The sequence below is a fragment of the Bombina bombina genome, chromosome 7 (genome assembly GCF_027579735.1).
Source record: "Bombina bombina isolate aBomBom1 chromosome 7, aBomBom1.pri, whole genome shotgun sequence".
Classification (NCBI taxonomy): Eukaryota; Metazoa; Chordata; class Amphibia; order Anura; family Bombinatoridae; genus Bombina; species Bombina bombina.
The window spans coordinates 300,395,441-300,420,060 of record NC_069505.1 but is presented as its reverse complement, the minus strand read 5'-3'; the positions used below and the strand labels follow the sequence as shown (position 1 = coordinate 300,420,060).

Genomic DNA, 24,620 nt, shown 5'->3' with positions numbered 1-24,620 from the left:
ATTGATAATAGGAGTAAATTAGAAAGTTGCTTAAAATTGCATGCTCTATCTGAATCACAAAAGAATTTTTTTGGGTACAGTGTCCCTTTAAACACATAGCTTTGCTGCATCATTAGTGATAAAATGACATGCTCTAATGAATTAAAACATTTTTTTTTTTCACTAGAACTGACCTTTAAACTATTCACATTTCTGCTCTTAACCCCTTCACTACCAGCAATTTCAGAGGCTATGGCTGTGACAAACACCAACAAATAATCTACCTGCAGTCGGTTGAAGACACCTTTTTGTGAATTCCCGAAACCATAGGTACATTGTGAGTTAAGGACATCATCTGTAGCATCTTCAAAAGGAGTTTGCTCAATCTGCCAATCAAATTCATCCTCCTCTTCTTCTTCAGCTCCATCTGGAGACCCTAGAAATATGACAACATTAAAGGGACATTAAAACCCAAATTTTTCTTTCATGATTCAGATAGAGCTACCATCTAGTGCTCTTTAATGTATAATATTCTTGCAAAACTGCTACCATACAGTACTGAAGACACATGCACACTCCTAAGCTTACTTTCCTGCTTTTCAACAAAGGATACGAAGAAAGAAAATGTTATATTAGAAGTATAAGATGTTTATAATCGCATGCTTTATCTGAATCCCGAAAGAAAACATTTGGGTTGTATATCCCTTTAACTTTAAATATTAATATTAAACAGATTTACACAGTTGACTACAAAAAAGAATCAAGACTTTAATGGGATGGGATATAGGTTTTCAATATCATCAACTTATCCCCAAGGTAAACTTAAAGAGACATACAACATCTTGAGATTATACTATAAAATGTTTAAAGGGACATGAAACCCAAAATATTTATTTTGTGATTCAGATAGAGAATGCAATTTGAAACAATTTTTCAATTTACTTCTGTTATCAATTTTGCTTCATTCTTTTGGTATCCATTATTGAAGGAGCAGGAATTCACTACTGAGAGCTAGCAGAACACATTCGTAAGCCAATGAAAAGAGGCATATATGTGCATCCACCAATCAGCAGCTAGTTCCCAGCTCCTGAGCCTACCTAGGTATTCTTTTCAACAAAGGATACCAATAGAACAAAACAAATTAGATTATAGAAGTGAATTGGAAAGTTGTTAAAAATCCCATGCTCTATCTGAATCATGAAAAAAATGGGTTTCATGTCCCTTTAAAGATCTGGAAATCTAACAGGAGTCCCTCAGTGTGGGTGCGAATCAGGTTGGCTTTTGGCTTGAGAAATATTTTTGATATGACTATTGAAAAAACAAACAAGCTGCTAAATGACTGTTAAATAGAGTAAAATTTCATAATAAAAAGATAATGCAATAACATTTACTCTGAATTTAAAATGAGCAGTTGAATTTTTGTTCAGACAAATTTCAAAATATCCTTTCTTTCCCTGTCTCTGTATCATGTGACACCCATCATTATTAGTGAACTGGCAAGTTGTTTAAAACGGCATGCTCTGCCTGAATCAAACTTTGTCATTTAAAAGATACTCAAATATTTAAAAATTTCCCCATTGTGTTAATTTATTGCAAGACTGCAGTAAAATCTTACAATTATATGGTGTATACTTCCCTTTAACCCCTTAGTGACCAGAGCACTTTTCCATTTTCTGTCCGTTTGGGACCAAGGCTATTTTTACATTTTTGCAGTGTTTGTGTTTAGCTGTAATTTTCTTCTTACTCATTTACTGTACCCACACATATTATATACCGTTTTTCTCGCCATTAAATGGACTTTCTAAAGATACCATTATTTTCATCATATCTTATAATTTACTATAAAAAAAATTATAAAATATGAGGAAAAAATGGAAAAAAACACACTTTTTCTAACTTTGACCCCCAAAATCTGTTACATATCTAAAACCACCAAAAAACACCCATGCTAAATAGTTTCTAAATTTTGTCCTGAGTTTAGAAATACCCAATGTTTACATGTTCTTTGCTTTTTTTGCAAGTTATAGGGCCATAAATACAAGTAGCACTTTGCTATTTCCAAACCATTTTTTTCCAAAATTAGCGCTAGTTACATTAGAACACTGATATCTTTCAGGAATCCCTGAATATCCCTTGACATGTATATATTTTTTTTTAGTAGACATCCCAAAGTATTGATCTAGGCCAATTTTGGTATATTTCATACCACCATTTCACCGCCAAATGCGATCAAATACAAAAAATTGTTCACTTTTTCACGAATTTTTTCACAAACTTTAGGTTTCTCACTGAAATCATTTACAAACAGCTTGTGCAATTATGGCATAAATGGTTGTAAATTCTTCTCTGGGATCCCCTTTGTTCAGAAATAGCACACATATATGGCTTTGGCGTTGCTTTTTGGTAATTAGAAGGCCGCTAAATGCCACTGCGCACCACAAGTGTATCATGCCCAGCAGTTAAGGGGTTAATTAGGGAGCTTTTAGGGAGCTTGTAGGGTTAATTTTAGCTTTAGTGTAGTGTAGTAGACAACCCCAAGTATTGATCTAGGCACATTTTGGTATATTTCATGCCACCATTTCACCGCCAAATGCGATCAAATTAAAAAAAACGTAAAATTTTTCACAATTTTAGGTTTCTCACTGAAATCATTTACAAACAGCTTGTGCAATTATGGCACAAATGGTTGTAAATGCTTGTCTGGGATCCCCTTTGTTCAGAAATAGCAGACATATATGACTTTGGCGTTGCTTTCTGGTAATTAGAAGGCCACTAAATCCTGTTGCGCCTCACACGTGTATTATGGCTAGCAGTGAAAGGGTTAATTAGGGAGTTTGTAGTGAGCTTGCAGGGTTAATTTTAGCTTTAGTGTAGAGATCAGCCTCCCATCTGACACATCCCACCCCCTGATCCCTCCCAAACAGCTCCCTTCCCTCCCCCACCCCACAATTGTCCCCGCCATCTTAAGTACTGGCAGAAAGTCTGCCAGTACTAAAATAAAAGAGTTTTTAAAAAAAAATGAATTTTTTTTTTAGCATATTTACATATGCTACTGTGTAGGATCCCCCCCTTAGCCCCCAACCTCCCTGATCCCCCCCAAAACCGCTCTCTAACCCTCCCCTCTGCCTTATTGGGGGCCATCTTGGGTACTGGCAGCTGTCTGCCAGTACCCAGTTTACAATAAAAAGTGCTTTTTTTTGGTTTTTTTTGTTTTTTTCTGTAGTGTAGCTTCCCCCAACCCCCCACCCCCCACAAACAAACCCCCACCACCTTGCTCATTGTATATATTTTATTTTGATTATATTTTTTATTTCCCCATTTTCTGCAGTGTAGCGGTTCCCACCCGCTCCCTCCCCGTGCACGCGCCCGCCCCCACCCTCCCGTGCACGCGCGCGCGCCCGTGCGCGCCCCCAGCCACCCCCGCCCACGATCCCGCCCCCCTTCAGATCCACATGGCCATCGATGGCCGCCACCCGCCTCCCGGTCCGGCTCCCACCCACCAACGCCGGTAGCCACCGATCTCCGGTGCAGAGAGGGCCACAGAGTGGCTCTCTCTGCACCGGATGGCTTACAAACGTTATTGCAGGATGCCTCCATATCGAGGCATCACTGCAATAACCGGAAAGCAGCTGGAAGCGAGCAGGATCGCTTCCAGCTGCTTTCCACACTGAGGACGTGCAGGGTACGTTCTCAGGCATTAACTGCCTTTTTTCTGAGGACGTACCCTGCACGTCCTCAGTCGTTAAGGGGTTAAATGAGCCCACCCCGTGCTAAGTGATGTGCTATAGAGGTTGCAGAGACAACCAAAATGTATAGGTGCAAAGTAAATGCATTATATTTTGAAATATATGGAAGTAGGACTCACCTATGGGTTTGCCTTGATGCTGGTAGGTAACCTTACATGCTTTGGCCAATATATGGTACTAAAAACACCATTTTTTATATAAGAGGAGGGTAGTGATGTTCTAGGATACACAAGGCAACTACCAGAAGTGTATTAAGGTAAAGTGACACGGCCCAGAACAGCAGAAAATTGTGTATTTATGCACACAAACAGTATTATATATTAAAATGGCCTGCTTATTGATGTGCTGTGGCAAAATATCAAGATACACACAGCAAACATACCTAATAATTTGTCATTTCTATCTATAATGGAACCATGGTGCATAATAGCTGCTAAGTTCAGAGTTAAAGACACATACAACAAAGAATTTTTAACATGTATAAGAGCACACTTTTTATAATGTCCCTTTAATTATTTTGGCACACAGGAGAAAGAATACAGTCTCACCAATCTCTTCTATCAAGGACTTAGTAGATCTTTTTCCTTTTGGTGCTAATAAAGAAGTCAGCAAATTCAGACCCTCAAAATTCTGTCCAGGAGTCTCTTTGGGTACTCGGATAGTAAATGTACCTGAAAGAACAGAAGATGATGCAATTATCAAGCAATAATAAACTTCAAATGCTCCAATTATGAATCAGAAAACAAACAGACTTAGTCCCCTGACCATAATAAAATGGAATTGCCAATATATATTTAAAAAAACGCAAACTCGAATACAGCTCAAAACTAAAACCTCATATAGGATTTTTGGACACGTCACAAAATTTTTTTTTTTAACAAAATAAGCACAACATGTACAAAATAAATAAACTGACATGGTGTATATTGCTACACAGCGTTGTCATGTAGATCCACAGATTTTTTTTGTATGATAAACCGTTTCAGGTGCTATATAAGAATATGTAAAGCTAAAAAGATAGATATATTGATGCTCTTATGGTGAGATTAAAGTGTCACAATCTTTACGATATTTGACTTAGTTAATATGTTGTTATTAATAAATTGAGTTATTTAAATATGTAAATCTAACCAAATCATAAGTTCTCACTGTACAGAAAGGGGTTGTCTGTAGCAAATTACATTAAATATACAAGAAATTAAAAATGTAAAGAAAAGAAAACTAAATTTAAAAATTCTGATAAACCATTTAAAATATTCTATACTATTTGTTTTGTATACCACTGATTTAAAAACCTATTTTTATCACCAATTTTGCTTTGTTCTCTTGGTATTCTTAGTTGAAAGCTAAATCTAGAAGGTTCATATGCTAATTTCTAAGCCCTTGAAGGACGCCTCTTAGCTCAGGGCATTTTGACATTTTTTTACCACTAGAGGGTGTTAGTTCATATGTTTCATATAGATAACACTGTGCTCATACACGTAGAGTTCCTAGGAGCCTGCACTGATTGGCTAAAATGCAAGTCTGTCAAAAGAACTGAAATCAGGGGGCATCTTGCAGAGACTTAGATACAAGACAATCACAGAGGTAAAAAGTGTATTTATATAACTGTGTTGGTTATGCAAAACTAGGGAATGGGTAATAAAGGGATTATCTATTTTTTTAAAACTATAAATATTCTGGTGTAGACTGTCCCTTTAAAGTGATGGTAAATTATGCGCAATTCAAACATTGTATTTGTAAATATATAATTATCTAAAGACAACACTCAAAATTATAATCTTTTACTTCCATTTTGCTTTCTGATTTGTATACTAGCGACATAGAGAACAATCCCACTCACTCTTTACGTCTGCAGCAATACAGGCTCATGACAATGATTGTAATGCAATGTATACGCACGGGGAAACGTCCAAGTCAGAGGATCACAAGGAGACAGGAGCACATGCACAGCTCGAAAAGCTTTATTTTTCTTGTGAGTGCCATATGGCTAGAGCAACTATTGGATTACAGGTAAAAATGTCACATCAGGAAAAAAATTGATTTTAAAGTGGGTGGTTGGAGCAGGTATTAGAAGACGAGAACTACATTAAAAGTTATATTGGATCTTCCCTAGAAAGTGATGAATTAAACCACACATAAAATATTGCTTAGATTTTAGATTTAATTAGACGGACAGTTACATTTACCATCACTTTAAAGGGAAAGTAAACTCAAATATTTTCTTTAATGATTCATATAGAGCATGCAATTTTAAGCAACTTTCTAATTTACTTCTATTATCAATTGTTCTTTGTTCTCTTGCTATCTTTATTTGAAAAAGCAGAAATAAAAGCTTTGGAGGTTGAGAACTTGGGTTGCGCTTGCTGATTGGATGGCTAAATGTAGCCGCCAATCAGCAAGCCCTATCCAGGGTACTGAACAAAAAAATAGACCGGCTCCAAAGCTTTCATTCCTGTTTTTTTGGGGTTTTTTTAAAAAGATACCAAGAGAACGAAGAAAAATTGATAATAGGAGTAAATTACAAAGTTGCTAAAAAGTGCATGCTCTATCTGAATCATGAAAGAAAATATTTGGGTTTACTATCCCTTTAACACTACATCTAAGCTTTACATTTACTAAATACAATCATTGTAAGAACGAGTTTGATATTTTGGTTATAATTTTGTATTCTCGTGTTTATAACTGCCCCCATGTGTTATGTGAGATAAGATGTAACTTGCTAGTTTATTCAACTAAATATTTAAAAATTACAGAGCCAACAGATAGTGAATAACTTTAAAAAAAGAAAATAATAAGGGATGAATACTTTTATTAATCTTTTAGGCCATTGTATAATTACAGCCAATATGGTGCTGGTGGCGGTTTTCAGTGTGTTTTGCCAATACGCAAAAAGCAATATTCCATTTTAAAGGGCTAGTCTAGTCAAAATTCAACTTTCATGATTTAGATAGAGCATGCAATTGTAAGCAACTTTCTATTTTACTCCTTTGATCCATTTTCGTTGTTCTATTGCTATCTTTATTTGGAAAAGCAAGAATGTAAGCTTAGGAGTCAGGCCATTTTTGGTTCAGCACCTGGCTTGCTGATTGGTGGCTACATTTAGACAACAATAAGAAAGCACAATATAAAATAAGATGGATGGAAAAAATACAAATATAAGAATATACTGCAAAAAATAGACTTTATCTACAATTACATATTAAACAAAATTTTACATCCAAAACTTAGCAGCAACAGGTTGGCACATGTCAAGTCAAAAATTAAACAAAATCTATGACGATACTTTAAAGCGACACTGAACCCAATTTTTTTCTTTTGCGATTCAGATAGAGCATGACATTTTAAGCAACTTTCTAATTTACTCCTATTATCAAATTTTCTTTATTCTCTTGGTAACTTTATTTGAAATGCAAGAATGTAAGTTTAGATGCTGGCCCATTTTTGGTGAACAACCTGGGTTGTCATTGCTGATTGGTGGATAAATTCATCCACCAATAAAAAAGTGCTGTTGAGAGTCCTGAACCAAGAAAAAAGCAAAGATGTCTTCTTTTTCAAATAAAAATAACAAGAGAACAAAGAAAAATTGATAATAGGAGTAAACTAGAAAGTTGCTTAAAATTGCATGCTCTATCTGAATCACAAAAGAAAAAAATTGGGTTCAGTGTCCCTTTAAACTACTGTTTGAGAAATCCTTCCAGGTGAAAACTGTCTCAAAAGACCAAGATACTGCGACTGCTCTGAGAAATTCTCAAGACTATCCAACACTTGATCACCTTTTACCTAAAGATTATAGAAATAGCCCATAAAGAAAAAAAAAAAAAAAAAAACAGCTGGGTATAACAAACTTCAAAGTAAAATTTCCCTCTAGGATCTAAAGAATAACGGAAAAAGAAAAAAGACAATATCAGACAACGCAGAGATTTAAATACAATTCTGGTGGCGCCCAATCCATACTCACATAATTAACTCTCTTCCATTTTAAAGGAATAGTCTAGTCAAAATTACACTTTCATGATTCAGATACAGCATGCAATTTTACGCAACTTTCTAATTTACTCCTATTATCAATTTTTCTTCGTACTATTGCTATCTTTATTTAAAAAGCAGGAATGTAAGCTTAGGAGCCGGCCTATTGTTTGTTCAGAACCTGGGTAGAACTTTCCGATTGGTGTCTAAATGTAGCCACCAATCAGCAAGCACTATCCAGGTCCTGAACCGAAAATGGGCCGGATACTAAGCTTACATTCAAATAAAGATAGCAAGAGAACAAAGACAATTTGATAATAGGAGTAAATTAGAAAATTGCACTCTCTATCAAAATCATGAAATTTTAATTTTGACTAGACTATCCCTTTAATCCCCAACACTTATAAAAAGAAGCCTCTAGTAATTATAATAGAAAACAACCTCAATAAAATACAGACCTTTATAGGTAATCAGGGCAGTGGGCAGTTCTGTCCACGTCCCTTGGGGGAGGAGTTTCATTTGGTAAGTAAAAAGTAAGGGAAGGCAAAGATATAAATATGTTTAGTGAAAACTGCAAGTGTAAAATATTACCATTGTCTGAATTATAATTAGCTTTTTGCCTCCCATCTTCCACAATCCGTCCTGGAAGTGTCAATCTGAAGACAAAGTAGACAAATGTACAGTTTGGTAAATATTGTCAGGAAACATTGATAGAACAAATGCATACACATACACTGTACATTACACATACACTTTGTGTTTGAAGTAATAATATTTTAAATTAAACTGCAAATCATTTTAACCAGTGTATTTGTATTATGTTTTAGTAGTATGTTGCATTAGGTTAAAATATTTATGTATCTTTTAAAAACATTAGTGAACTAATAAAAATGAGCAAATGTGATCTTACCGCAAGAAATATGGTTTGGCATAAAACTTAAAATCATCTCCTTCAATGTAAACATCAATCTCCGAAACCTTGGCATAAGGAATCCTGATATTTATAGTAAGGAAGTCTTCATCTTGAACCAACTCAAATGCAGGGGTTATCATAGTGAAGCCAACTAAAACACAAAATTTAGAAAGTGCAATACATTGTTAAAAGGACATTGTACACTAGATTTTTCTTTGCATAAATGTTTTGTAGAATATCCATGTATACAGGTGGCCCTCGTTTTACAACGGTTCAATTTACACCGTTTCAGAATAACAACCTTTTTTTTCTAGTCATGTGACTGCTATTGAAAAGCATTGGGAAGCAGTGCATTTATTAAAATAGCCAGTAGGTGGAGCTGTCCGCTTGTGTTGCAGCAAAGCCAAGCAAGCTGACATTAATCAGTTTAACCAGACCTGAGCTATCGAGCAGATTTCAAAGGAACAAGATCTTCCTGTCTATAAATCAGTCCAGATTGGAATGCATAGAAAGAACTGTTTGCAGAAAAATGCAAGTGAAGTCTGTGTTGTATGATTATTTTATTAGGTTTATAATGCTGTTTAGCAAATGTTTTTGTTCATTTAACTTAGTTTAATTATATATTATGTGTTGTGTGATTATTTTATTAGGTTTATAATGCTGTTTAGCATTTAAAGTCTTCATTTTAAAGCTTTAAAAATAATGTATTAGGTGTTACTTATGCCAATTTTGAGAGGGGCCTGGAACCTATATCCCTCACTTCCCATTGACTTACATTATAAACTGGGTTTCAATTTACAACCATTCCTTCTGGAACCTAACCCCGGCATAAACTGAGGGCTACCTGCCCATTTGGGATTGTTTTTGTAACAATGTATAGTTTTTCTTATTTTTAAATAACATTGTGTTGATTTTCAGACTCCTAACCAAGCCCAATTTTTTTTAGATATACTGTACACTGATGTCTACAGATTCCAGCATTCTCCTATTTGTATAATGGGTATTTTCATATGCAGGGGAGGGGGGTGGGAGTGTCTGCTAGTCCTGATTTCTCAGCCCATTTCAGTGGGTGTCCCAGCATAACCTCATCAACAGTGCTGAATTGGGAGGTTTAAGTACGTTTTTAAAAGGTTGTATACTGGATTTTTAGATCAGTATCTGTGCATATTCTTCTTAATAGTAGTGTCTATTACATGCAGTTATATGGAAATTGGCGTATACTGTCCCTTTAATGGCTTGCACAAACAAAATGTTAAAGGTCCATTATAATGAAAAAATAAAATACACTCATTCATTAGCGCATGGAATTGTAGCTCTAGTGACCCAGCAACTCTATTTGTTTACCCCAGCAAAAGGGTTAAGCACATGGTTAAAGTACTGTTTGGGGGCCACAGGGAACTACAGCTGACTCACAGTGTCACTTGTGCAGCCTATTGGCTCCCTGGCAGCTTTTTCTCTGGACCAGCAGCATCCATAGCAGTACTTTAACTAGGTGTTTAACCCCTTTGCAGGGGTTAAACACAGAGTTGCATAGTTGCTAGTGAGAACATTAATATACTGTAACAAAAACTCCAGCAAAAATTATATCAATAGACCTGGTATGTATCAAACATCAATAAAAATAAAACAGTTGATTTTTAAACAAATGTGAACGTACCTGGGAGTTAAACATATCAGCTCCAGAGTAAAACACTGCAGAGAGATAGCTGAACATATCTGGGGAGCCAATGACAAAATGCATATGTGCATAGCCACCAACCACCAGCTAGATCCCAGAAAAATATTGCTGTTCTGGAGTTTAATTTAACTGTGTTTTGCAGTTACAGAGCTATAATAAAATGATCTACCACATTAGAGCACTTTCATTTCCAGTTTATCACATATGAGCATGTATAACATGGGCAGAAATAGGCTACTAATTATGAATGAAACTCGTGTAAAACTTTATTATAAACAGCTTTTAAAAGTGAGCATTAGTAAAAGGTTACCAGTAAGTCCATATGAGATACCAGATCAACTCTTGACACCTGAATCTCACTAACATGTGGGCTTAACCTTCTTTATAAGCTATACCTCATTTGCTGTCACCCATGTCTCTCTTACCTATAAAGCCAACAGATTACATTGTTGACAAAACCTATACATTCATGCAGCAATAGGGGGTGTATATTTAGGATCTCAGGGGCCTATTTTTAGATATTTTGCTTAGCACATGCGTACAGATTACATATATCCTGTTGTTTAGAAGCCAATATATTAGTTACTGCAGCATTAAGTGATCATTAGAGCGGCTCCCTTTAGATAACAGAGCAGTAACTACCTAAACATGGGGCATATTTATTTACCTCTTTCCTCAGTACCAGCTCTTTAGTACCACGCTGCTTCCGGCTTCCAGCTAAACACGTGTCCAATGTGGTGGCTAATTGGAGAATAGTTAACCGCCCCTTCTTTCAGCCACCAATCAACGGTCAGTACTTCCAATAAGCCTGGTAATAAGTTTACTACTGTGGGAAATGCGGGTCTTAAATCTCATGTTGTGATTGGATAGCTACAATAAGGCGGGGCTAGTGTGAGGCGAAGAAGGCGGGGCATTTTGCTCTTATAAACTAATTTAATATGTACGCGCGCTCCATGACTAAAGTGATACATTGTGAGCGCGCTATACAGTAAATAAATACCAGATACACTGCGTGCGCGCGCGCACACAATGTATCACTTTAGTCATTGTGCTAACGTGCGCACGTACATGTGTGCGCGCTACACAGTAAAGCTAAATTGATACATTGCGTGCACGCGCATTATACATTATAACTAAATGTGATACATTGTTGCAGGCGGCGCACTCACCCTATTATAGGTACAGAGACCCTACTGGAGGAGAGGGGACCGCATGTGTCCGAAGTGTATTGTAGTTTTGCAAGAAACAACTTATTTTCTTGTTTACTGTCGCACAGGAGGACTGGCAGTGGCACGTAGCTCTCCTCTGTCATTCTGTCAGTGTCACCTTCCCCAGGATGGGGATGCTACGTCCCACTGCCCCTTACCTCTCTCCTGTTCTTGTCTAAACTGCCATTTAGTTTACCATTTTCGACAGGACATCAGCAAAACGAATTTAGAAATGGGTCAACAGTGCACTGCAAAATATACAATTACTACACAGTATAAATACTAACATAATATACAGTATATATAAATGCTACATAAAATATATATATATATATATATATATATATATATATATATATATATATATATATATATATATATATATACTATAAATACTACTACATAATATATATAAATAATACATAATATATATATATATATATATATATACACACACACTATAAATACTACTACATAATATATATAAATACTACATAATATATATATATATATATATATATATATATACACACTATAAATACTACTACATAATATATATAAATACTACATAATATAAATAAATACTGCATAATAAATATATATAAATACTACATAATAAATATATATATAAATACTATATAAATCATGTAGTAGAACATGGGAATATAATTGGAGATACATATTTGCTAATTTTCCTAAATTCATTAACAAAATAGGGAATACACATCGCAAGACCCCTAAGCCACTGAAATATGTTTTGCTTTTCAATAAATACGCTGATGCCCATACATAAATGATAATGTATAAGAGTTCATCACTCCTGGCTCTGCAAGTGGCTGAATTGATTAAGACTTCAGAGTACCGCTTTTAAAAGTGCATACAGTAATGTTTTTTTTTAATTATTATTCAGATACAGTGACAATAAAAAAAAAGAACTTTCCACTTTTACATTTATTATCAAATGTGTCTTTCACCTCTTATGCTTTGTTAAAAGTTAGCTCAATTCCATTAGGGCATACATAGGTATCCTAAGGATGTGGCTGTGGCATTATATAGCAACAATGTTATAACAAAATGTTGCATATATGCTGCACATTACTAGGGTTGCCAGGTGTCCAGTATTCAAAGGGACAGTCCAGTATTTTAGCAGGATATGCCCAGTATTTTTAAAGACCCCTGTCAGCTAAATGTAAAGGGCCTTCTAGGCCTTTATGCATTAGATATATGGCTCAAAAAGAAGTTACACTGTGCATTTTCTATTATATGTGTTGCAGACAACCCAACCATGGGGGTGTTCAATCATTGCTGGGTGTGTACCTCTAGCAGCCAAGGGGGTCACATCACTGCTCTGTACATGTGTTACAGGCAACCAAGGGGATAAAATGACTGCTTAGTTATGAAAAAATATATGTGGTGAGATCAAGGGTGGGGCCTAAGGTTGAGCTTTTGTAGAGACATTGTGTGAACCCAGGTATGTTCTTTATCCAATCACCTATAGGTCGTCTGGTATTTCCTCACTAACATGTGGGCTTAACCTTCTTTATAAGCTAACACTCATTTGCTCTGTCACTCTTTTACCTTTAAAGCCAATAGAAAACAGATTACAGTGTTGACAACAACCTATTAGCCGTTATACATTCATGCAGCAATAGGGGGTGTATATTTAGGATATCAGGATATTTATTTAGGATATCATTTGTTTTCCTATGACAAAGACATAAACCATCTTAAATACTCTGATTGGGAGCCCCAATCTCATCACCACTTGTATACCACCATACTACAAGAGGTGGAAGCAGAAAATAAAGACGCATCTATAACACAGATAGGGATATATATCCCCTCTGTGAACATCACATACCTCACATGTTTGAGATTTTACAAGGTGAGCAAGTTTTTTGCATTTCAAAACACATCACCTTTGTGTGTACAAATTACACTTTTGGTTGCTTTTGCTTTTTCTTCTATCCCTTTCTATGAGCGCTGTTCCTGCCTAAACTACTGCCAAAGACTCCCCCCCATATCCACTGGTGATAGTGGATCCATCAGTTCCAGCTGTCTTGGAAAATACATCAGGAGAGACTGTTTGTAGTTTAATTTCATGCATTGATACAAAGTAACACAGCGCAATTTGATACCCTGTTTTGTTTCTGTAAATATATATATAAAATAATGGATTGGTGTAAGTAGGGAAGACATTTAATTATATACATTTATTTGTGGCAGTGGGCTGGTATCACTTAAAGGGACATGAAACCCACATTTTTTCTTTCATGATTTAGAAAGAGAATGCAATTTTAAACATCTTTCTAATTTACTTCTATTATCTAATTTGTTTTATTATCTTGATATTCTTTGCTGAAAAGCATATCTAGATATGCTCAGTAGCTGCTGATTGATTGCTGCACATAGAAGCCTCATGTGATTGGCTCACCCATGTGCATTGCTTTTTCTTCAAATAAGGATATCTAAAAAAATGAAGCAAAATAAACAATAGAAGTAAATTGTAATGTTTAAATTTGTATGTTCTATCTGAATCATGAAAGAAAGATTTTGGGTTTAGTGGCACTTTAATTAACTGCGGTGCCCATGTCCAGTCCTATCTTCTCCTTGTCCCACTCTGTCCTTCCACTGAACTGCTGCTATATTTGCAAAAGAACAAAAATGGTTTTCACATCTCTTAAGTAGGTTCCATAGGATGTAACCTGTAGTGTACTGCAAACATTTAGCAATAAATGCTCTCAAGCATTAGAACATTATGGGCCCGATCCGATATGCAGCGTCGGCCGCAAAAGCCGGTGCCGCCAGATTTTGCACGATTTTGGTATTACATATACGGCGTAGCATACAAGTTACGCGCTTATTTTTCACCCTTCGCCCGTATTTTTTTTACTCATAGACTAACATAGAAGAGACGCGCAATTTGGTATCCAATATACAGCGTAAGGACTAATGCGCGTAGAATTCAGAAAGTCTACTCCATTCTCATCTCGCCACAAATTGCAGGCGCAGCAACCCTTGCACTGACTTAAAAACCAACGTAACTCTCTGAAGGCCTAACAAACGCATGCTCAATCACATACATATCAGCCGCTTGATCTCAAACAGTTAAACATCTTCTAAGCATTTATTAGTCCTGCCCCGGCAAGTGTGTCAAACCAATCACAAACAGCACAACCTCTCACCCAGAAGCCTTAAAACACATGCCAGTGCACACCCTCATTAGCCACCATGTTTCCCCTGCTTTACATAGATAGACAGCCTCGTGGGGCACAAGGGGTGCTGGAAACCCTACAAGCCCCTGTTGTTCATGATATACCCGCTGATGCTCTAGTTGCTGCTGAGGTCCCTGGTCATGGTGCTGTAGCCGTCCCTGCTCCTGCTGCTGCTGTCCCTGGTGCTGCCCCTGCTGCTGTTGTTGCTGCAGCTGGTCATAGAATTACATACTGCGGATTTCCACTGCATGTAAGTGAAACTAGTACATCCCACCCCCCTTCCCTTAACCACCCTAATTACTGAAAATATCTCATTTGTTTAATTCATGTTTAGGTCACTATGATTTATTGACTATCATTAAGAAGAATGAAAATGGATGTTTATATCTTATGTTCACACCTTCTGTAAATACATTATTATTTATATATATATATATATATATACCCACGTGGCAATTTCTATTGGATGTGAGAAACCTTGATTTACATCTTAGAAGTGAATATTACTATATGTACCCTTCATACACAACTATGTGATGTGGTTTATAGAACATGAATATGTCATAAACATGATAATATTACCTTTTTTGGGCCATTTCTACACAGGCCTTATTATATGTTTTAACAATATTAGTGTACTAAAGCACAACTCACATGGATGTGGATGACAATTATATGGTAAATAACAGAGGACAAGATTTATGGTGAACTATAAGAATATTTATTTCTTTTTAGGCTTCTTGCATGAGGGGGATGAGGTGACTGTAGTGGATTTCCTTGTTCTCCTGGTTTGAGAAGATTCAGATGTTTCTGCTGGAGTGCTGGCCACAGATGATAGGCTGGAGGCAGAGTCCTGCTGATGTGTAAAGTGCTCAACCAACACACCCAAGAGTTGATTTTGTTCCCGCCATCTATTGTCCATCTGCATCGGCATATCAGACAGAATTCGCATCATCTGTGACTGGTTTTGAACAATTCCACTTAATGATGCTGCCATGTCCCTCTGCAGCTCTATGCTACGTTTGTGTAACCTCTCTTGGCTCCTGAAGAACCTCTCTTGGCTCCTGTGAAACCTCTCTTGGTCTCTTTGTCTGCTCTCGGAGCTTGTTATGAGCCTCCTCTGGAGTGCAATGTATTCCTCACCCAGGGGAGAATACAATGCATCCACAGGCTCTTGAGCAGCAGGGCTTCTAGGTGCTTGAGGTGCAGGTTCAGCTGCATCTGCTGGTGTTTGTGGGACATTTGCAGCTGCATCTGCTGGTGCTTGAGTACTTTCAGCTATATGTTCATCTGCAGATGGTGGAGCTCTCCCAAGTGAAGAGGATGGTGGAGCTCTCCCAAGTGAAGAGGATGGTGGAGCTCTCCCAAGTGAAGAGGATGGTGGAGCTCTCAGGGTGGATTGATAGTCCCACTGATGACCAGTGTGTGACCACTCAGCCTGTCCAGTTGTCACTTCTTGTGACATAGCCTGTGTGTAAAAGCCATGACTGCCCTGAGATTGTGTTGGGGGGGGGGGGGGTTAAATACATGGACCCTTTGTGGCTGTCTTGGCTCCCCCTCAAAGTCAAAAGAAGAATATTCCTCTGGTCAGGAATCTTGCCAGGGGTCATATGTCAATGGTGGTGGCATCACTTCTGGGTCCTCAACTGAAGCCATCCAACCCTGCTCATGCCTGGGAGCATGATGTTCATGTGGTTGCCTGAAGACTTGTGGTGGTGGCTGCATGCCTGTGACTGGTGGTGGTGGTGGTGGTGGCGGCATGCCTGTGACTGGTGGTGGTGGTGGAGGTGGCGGCATGCCTGTTTGCATCCTTGTGACAGAAGGTTCTGTGGAGGAGTCAAATGATGAGAGGGATTAGTACAGTCATATATATGTCCATGTGGGCATACAATGTACATTGATACATGCTAGGGCCTATACTGATTCTCATGTCAAACTCTATAACATGCATGTGCACATTGTGATTTGTGATATGAGGGATTTTAATATGCGCAGTATATAGGTATGTGTTTCATACAATAGTTATGTGTACATGTCAATGATGGAAAACATGTGTTCTTTAAGTGACACTATGGTCACACAATTTACTTTACCTCACCTCTCTCTCTCCTTTCTACCCTGGAACTGTGAATCTGTTTTAGACTTACAATTTTTGCTTTGCTACGGGTTCAGGAGAGCCTGAATAGTTCCGGAGTTCAGAACAGCCTACAACAGCAATACTCACCTGTTGTGTGTGTGACAGAGGCACGAATACCGCTACATACAAGGAGGGTGAGTGATACGATACTTACCTGGCTCCATGCCATTGTGCATTATTAAGTATATCTCACAACTGTTATTTATACTATATGTGTTGTGGATGTGGTATGGATTACCTCTGCACGTAAGATCTGTCTACTAAGCAGGATTGTTGGACTGGATATAATATCTTTACAGCTAAGTGTATCCCGCGAAAAGTGGGACTCCAATTTAGGAGTGAATAGTTACGCCAGCTGAATTTTGCTTTACTATTTACCTGTTCACAAATATCTGCACACAAAAAATTTTGTAAATTTCATTGTCTTGAATTTATCTCCGTGTGGACTTTGACAGTGTAAACTTCATTATCCTGTGTGACAAGTAATATTTGATTTGGTCATGGCTGCTTGTGATGATAAACAGAGGAGAGAGAGAATGGAACAACTATTTAAAGGCACAGCAACAGTTGAAAATAAAGTTGAATTGGGAACTCTGTTCATGAATAAAGAAAAAGTGCATATAAAAGAATTAAAACTTTGGTGGGACATAGAATTCCTTGAACAATATCTAGAAGAAAAGAAAATCCCAAGGGGACTACGAATGAAAAAATATCCGGCATTCCACAAAGAGTACCCAGAATTTATGGCATCTTGGAATCAGTCTCTTAGTGATTGCTCACTGATATTAATGAAAAAACTGGTCACATTCAAAAAGGAGCAAAGAAAGAATATTCTATTAGAACTTGAAAATTTAGAAGAACAACTAGAGCCTTTAAAAAATGATGAGAAATTTTTGCCTTTTCAAAACCAACTGGATGAGACTTTAGAAAAACTAAGTGTGGATCTCTCTGAACACAAATACAAGAAATATACAAGGGACACACGTGACTATGATCTGAATATTGTATATAATTGGAACACTGAAAAAAGATCACAGAAAAAGAATAATAAAAATAAAGGCAGTCACAAAAACAACAAAAAAGTGACATTCTCAAGTTTCGAAAGTACAGTTATGACCAGTGATAATAATTCTGCTTTGGCTTCAACATCGGCCACCTCTGAGACTTCAACTCCAATCACTTCAACACCGATTAGAGCCAATGAGGAAACAGATCTAGCCTCAGGAGCTAGGCCAAAAAACGGGGTTACAACTGTGGAACACAAAAAAGAAAAAAACAAAGAAAAAGTGGAAGATCAACAAGGGAAAAACCCGTCTGTCCCAAGATATCCCAGCCGCAGAACACAGTGGAAGAAGAAGAGTTATGCAAGCGGCAAATAATTAACCTGTCTTCCACCAAGTTGGATGAACATGAGGTTTCAGTTCTCACCAAGGGACTAGGCTTTTCACCAGCAAGAGACTTTAATTTGTTTGATACAATTCTTGATATCAATAAATTTGTGCGAAAGATAACACTGAGAAAGCATTTTAAAAATTTGAGTATGTCAGATTTACCTTGTGACACGCAAAGGGTTAATGTCAATTTAAGCGATAACTGTAATTTCAATGATCTGTGTGACATAGTATCCCTATGTGAGTTACAAAGTAATACCACAAACATTGATAACAGAGTGAATAAACAGCAAATAATCAAAGAACACAGACCAAGTGACTTTTATCCTGTCCAAGCTAGGAATGATATTATAGAATTGTTTCACTCTATCTTAGAGCAAGATTTGGTGTCGTTACATAAAAAAGTAAATAGTAACGACAGTAATGACTCACACAGGTATAAAAATCTGAGTAACAAAGAATTACATGCATTAAAACGTCTTAAAAATAATAAAGACATAACAATCGTTGACTCTGACAAGGGCGGCTCTATTGTAGTATTAAACGTAAAAGATTATCTTACTGAGGCTTATAGACAATTAGGGGATAGTGAAACTTACAAAAAACTAACATTTAACCCTACAATTAAGTTTCAAAGGGAATTAAAACACTTCCTAGACTTAGGAATGGAAAATTCTATTCTGTCTACTAAAACTAGTGAATTCATTTTTGAAGAGAATCCTAGGGTACCTGTTTTTAAATACTTACCGAAGGTACACAAATCCCTCGAGACTCCCCCAGGGAGACCCATAATTTCTGCTATTGGCTCCCTGGGGGAAAGGCTTGGACAATGGGTAGATGCACAACTACAGCCCATCGTACAAGCATTACCAGGCTTCCTCAGGGACACTAAACATCTAATCAGACTATTGCAAGATGTAAAGTGGAGTGAAGACTATCATCTTGTGACAATAGATGTGGTCTCACTCTACTCTTGCATCCCACACACTCTAGGCATTAAAGCTATACAAAATATGCTCGTGAGGTATTCAGGCTATGAAGATAAGCTTATAGACTATATCTTACAGGCTATTAACTTTCTACTGAATAGAAACTATTTTATATTCAATGGGGAGTTTTTTCTACAGCTGAGGGGTACAGCGATGGGGGCGAAATTCGCCCCCTCGTATGCAAACCTCTTTCTAGCCAACTTTGAAGTGATGAAAATTTTTGATGTCTGCAATCCCTTTCAGAGGAACATAACACTGTACACACGTTACATAGATGATGTTCTTCTGATCTGGGACGGCGACATCAAATTACTTGAGCAATTTGTTGAGTTCATTAACCTCAATGACCAAAATTTAAGGTTCACCTATAGTACATCAGACACTAGTATACCTTACCTGGATGTACTCCTAAAACACAATAACAGTGAGTTGATTACAGAAGTGTATAGGAAGGAGATCAGCGGAAATACGATTCTGAGAGCTGACTCCTCACACCCAGGGCATCTTAAGAAAGGTATACCTAAGGGACAATACATTAGGCTCAGACGAAATTGTACAAATTTACAAGATTATTGGAAACATGCAGATAGCCTAACGAAACGTCTGATTGATAGAGGATATGAAGAAACTAAATTGCAAGAAATATCAACTTTGGTGTCCACTTTCAATAGAAAAGAACTATTGAAAGATAAAACAAGTACAGATAATAAAAGCAAAAAGAGAGAAGGCGTTAACTTTATCACTAGATATAGTAAACAGTTTAGTGAGGTATGCAGCATAATTAAAACCAGACTACCACTACTTGAGAGAGATATAGATCTTCAAGACATTTCTAAAAATTGTAATTTTATCGCTAGTAGATCTGACACCATTGGAGATGACCTAAGAAAAAACTTTGGACCAAAATTAAATTCTGGAACAGTCACACTTAGTCAGTGGTTACCTACTAATGTAGGGTTTCACAAATGTGGAGGAAAACCGTGCAAAACTTGTGAATATGTCATTATAGGAGACGCATTCAAATCCACCAACACTGGTAAGACATATAGAATAAAGGACAAGATAAACTGCAATTCAACTTTTGTAGTTTATCTTGTAACATGCATGTTCTGTAAGCTTCAGTATGTGGGTCTCACCTCTAGGAATCTGAAAGACAGAATTAGGGAACATCTACTGTCCCTAGAGGCTGAGACCCCTAAGACACCAGTTGCTAAGCATTTTTTCCAACACGAAAATAGATTGAAGCATTTTAAGTTCCAAGGCATAGAACAAGTCTCTTTGGGAGTTAGAGGAGGTGATAGGTACCATGCCCTGAGTAAAAGAGAGATCTTTTGGATCTATACACTTAAGACTGGTTACCCTTGTGGAATAAACAAAATCAGTGACGTGAAACTTTTCATTGACAAATAGATTACTATTGGCTAATCTGTCATTGTTTGTCATTATAAAGATTTCACTCTCTGTTTTTCTTTAGATGTGTATCATTTGTTGTTGTGACTAATATGTTCCCCTATAGAGAAGGAAGCTTCATTCTAAGTTTCTTGATCTAGGAATTTACCAGACCTCAGGTGCTTAAGACCAAACACACATTAATTATTGTTTAGGAATATTGTCCTAGAATAGATTCTGTGCATACATTAATACCATTCTATATAGATTATTTCTGCCATTTTGTCTTATATTCTTATATATATAAAAAAATATGACACGCTATATTTATGACTATATCTTTAGAATTATGCCTGCAGACTTGCTATTATAATTAGTATTTATCTTTTATACTTGGAAAATAGTCCACAGGCATGCTATTCAGATATATATATTTATATATTTTTCTAACATTATTGTATCAGGCTTAGTCCCTCTTTGTCTCTTTAAGCGTGCAGACGAATCTGGATAGTTATACCTAAGTGCCAGAGTCTGTTAAATAAAATCCACTTTATCTTTGTTGTGATGGAAACATTCCATGATCGTATCCCAATTCAAATGCTTTTAAAATATTTTTTCAATTTTAAAGTCTGTTTTTCAATTACAAATGTATAGAATTTCATTGTTTGACTAATCGTTAATTTATAACTATTAAGTCTTGTACTATCAAGGGTTAAATGAACACTAGTTTTAGGTGTGTAAGTTTTCTCAGATGACTTGTTTCTGATTGGTCTGATATACATTGTTGCAAGTGATTTAACAGCTGTGTAAGTTACTATCCGTATGCTCTGATGAACTGCCAGTGAGGCAGGAAACGCGTCAGCAGAAGGATTTCACTGTTTGCTGTGCCGGTTTGTTTTAAGATATATCAATAAAGTACATGTTTTAACATACTGGAAACCTCACCTCTCTCTCTCCTTTCTACCCTGGAACTGTGAATCTGTTTTAGACTTACAATTTTTGCTTTGCTACGGGTTCAGGAGAGCCTGAATAGTTCCGGAGTTCAGAACAGCCTACAACAGCAATACTCACCTGTTGTGTGTGTGACAGAGGCACGAATACCGCTACATACAAGGAGGGTGAGTGATACGATACTTACCTGGCTCCATGCCATTGTGCATTATTAAGTATATCTCACAACTGTTATTTATACTATATGTGTTGTGGATGTGGTATGGATTACCTCTGCACGTAAGATCTGTCTACTAAGCAGGATTGTTGGACTGGATATAATATCTTTACAGCTAAGTGTATCCCGCGAAAAGTGGGACTCCAATTTAGGAGTGAATAGTTACGCCAGCTGAATTTTGCTTTACTATTTACCTGTTCACAAATATCTGCACACAAAAATTTTTCACAATTTACTTTAGCCTGATGTAGGCACAGACCCTGCTTTCTTGAGCTAAAAGTATTGTGATGGCTATAGTGTCCATTTACTGAAAACTCTACATGTGGCTTGTGGCCTGTGTTACTCTGAGACATGTTAGTATTGCACTATTCCACCTCATATCATGAATTGCATTGTGTTAAGTAGCATTAATGTCAAATATAATTGTAGATGTTTTTGTTAGTAGGCCAAATACCATGCTCCTCATTGTGTACATGAATGTGTGATATTAAAGGATATTATATCTCAAATACATATAATACTGGTGTGTGGGATGTTACTCACCAGCATGATGTGCTGTGGTTGCAGCCCCTGGAAGTCCATGGACTGCTGTGATACTCAGGGACCTGCGTATCATCTCCTGCCAGGTGTTGTATTCTATGTCCAGGGGTGGACCACTGTCTGTTCCCCTCTGGTGCATAGCTTCCTGCCCCATCTTTTCTTTCACCCGCCTCTTGCAGTCATTTCACCACTTTTTAAGGCCCTCAACAGTCCTCCTCTGCGGGGCCACACTGTTGACGGCATCCTCTACCGCCAACCATGCTGTTTTATGCCTTTTGGCACTGCCTTTTGCCCTTCTCCTGGCCAAAGAGGGCACTGTGATTGTCCATGATGGCCTGGACTAGGGCAACATTTTCATTGAATGGGAAGTTTGGACATCTCATCCTCTCATCCTCCGTGGACACCTGGCTTGCTCCCTGTGATGTCCCTGGTGTGGGTTCCTCCCTATCCTCTCCCTCCTCCCCCCTTCTGTCCCCATGTGCACCCTCTGTCCCTCTTCTAGATGTGCCTGGTCTCTGGGGCTCTCGGGCATCTCCCCTCCCATCATCCCTTCTAGCTCTCCCTCTCCCCACTCCACTTACTCCCTGATGAGGACCCCACTGCTCCTCCTATCCTCTACAATACTCCTCTCCCTGCCACTCCTCTCCCCTCCTCCCCTCCGCCCTACCTCTCCCTGCCATTCTCACACTACACACTCACACACTCATTCCCAGTTCAATCACACACAATCACAACCAAACACTCAGCCTATCACACTGTAAAATTGAAATAAAATGTGTGAGGTGTTTGAAAAAAAAGTGTGGTGTCTTTGTATATGTATGTATGCAATATGTGTGCAATATGTAAAAATATGTGTAAGTGTACAAGCTTTACCAACCAACAATGCAACCTAACTAACTCCTCTGTTTGCGCCTCTCTCTCTACTCTGACTAATCCTCCACTCCACTGTAGTGTGCTGTAGCTCAACGAACCATCCAAACACACTGAAGAAAATGGTGGCTGCGCATTGGTTTATATATGACTTTTGAATAGCGTAATTACGTGTAGCATTTTTAGATGGAGTTGCGGTTCATTTTTACGAGTGCTAGCCTAATTTGCATAAAACTACTCTTTATTGAGACTTTACGTGAACAAAATACAGGCGTAAGTTACTTGCGACGACTAAAATGTTTATTTGAGCATTTTTCGGAAGATCGCCAGTTTGTCCTACTTACGCCAGTTTAGCATCTAACGGCGCAGTATATGTAATACCCCGATGTGCGAGGTGAAATTACGGGTGGTGCGGGTTCCCACGCTTGCGCAGAAAACTACGCCGTATATCGGATTGCGCCCTATATGTAATACCCCGATGTGCGAGGTGAAATTACGGGCGGCGCAGGTTCCCACGCTTGCGCCAAAAACTACGCCGTATATCGGATCGTGCCCTATATTTTGTATCAAGGCATAAATAATTTACTAGACATGTGCAAAAATGTAGTTTGTAAACAAATAATGTAGTTCTCCTCTTTCTTTGGCAATTACTTTGATCTGACACCAGATCTTTGATATCAAAAGTGCAATTTAAAATATCTAAATAGTTAAATTTTTAAGTATTAATAGGGCGGTTTTCAAGTTCTCAGTATACTGTAATTAAGCCTTCTTTACTAGGTGTGTTACAGTATTATGAGATTGTTTTTTTACGTCATATATGAAAATGTGGGGATTTAGAAATTTAGATTTATGCAGTGTGGGTTACATTTTCTAAGGGAGGCTTGTCTGTTTATCCAAGTAGTGGACCTATTATAGATAGCTAGCCCATTATGGCGCTGTCACTGACAAATGAGGCTGTCACGCGCGCCGCTCTAGCCGTTGCTAGGGGCGCAGCGTCTCCATCCCTGCTCGTTGCCAGGGGCTGTTGGGTCCAGATGCGTGCAGCGCTGATGTCATCTCTGCACGCTCCTCTCTCTCTGATGCTGGTCGGACGCCTCTGGCGCGAATCCTGAGCCTATGTAAGTTTCTCAAAAATGATCTATCACTGCCCATGTATAGGTGTTACCTTGTGTGCTCCTGGGTGTGACAGATTGTTACTTCTCTGATTGCCTTATTGATATACTGCTGCTAACTCTGCCTGTCTGACTACTCTGCCTGTTAACCCCTAAATTGCTGGATTTATATACTGCTGTTGAACTCTGCTTGTCTGACCACTCTGCCTGTTAACCGCTATATTACTGGATTAAAATACTGCTGCTGAACTCTGTGTGTTTGACCACTCTGCTTGATTAACCCCTATTGTTCTGTATTGCCTCTCTGTTGCCAAAC

At 37.7% G+C, this 24,620-nt stretch overlaps 1 protein-coding gene across 2 annotated transcripts in view; it reads right to left on the bottom strand.

Annotated features, from left to right (window-relative positions):
• The window catches only part of SHQ1 (SHQ1, H/ACA ribonucleoprotein assembly factor), a 296,452-nt gene that overhangs the window by 234,223 nt on the left and 37,609 nt on the right, over positions 1–24,620 (bottom strand). Inside the window, exons 1-5 of one of the 2 annotated variants that reach the window (XM_053720887.1) lie at positions 10,953–11,071; positions 8,605–8,758; positions 8,286–8,350; positions 4,274–4,396; positions 264–415 (exon numbers count right to left, since the gene is read on the bottom strand). In XM_053720887.1, the coding sequence (XP_053576862.1) occupies positions 264–415; positions 4,274–4,396; positions 8,286–8,350; positions 8,605–8,747 (483 nt within the window). In that variant the 5' untranslated portion in view covers positions 8,748–8,758; positions 10,953–11,071. Of the gene's footprint in view, positions 1–263; positions 416–4,273; positions 4,397–8,285; positions 8,351–8,604; positions 8,759–10,952; positions 11,072–24,620 lie in introns of those variants that run through there. The other variant, XM_053720888.1, reaches the window with a different exon arrangement.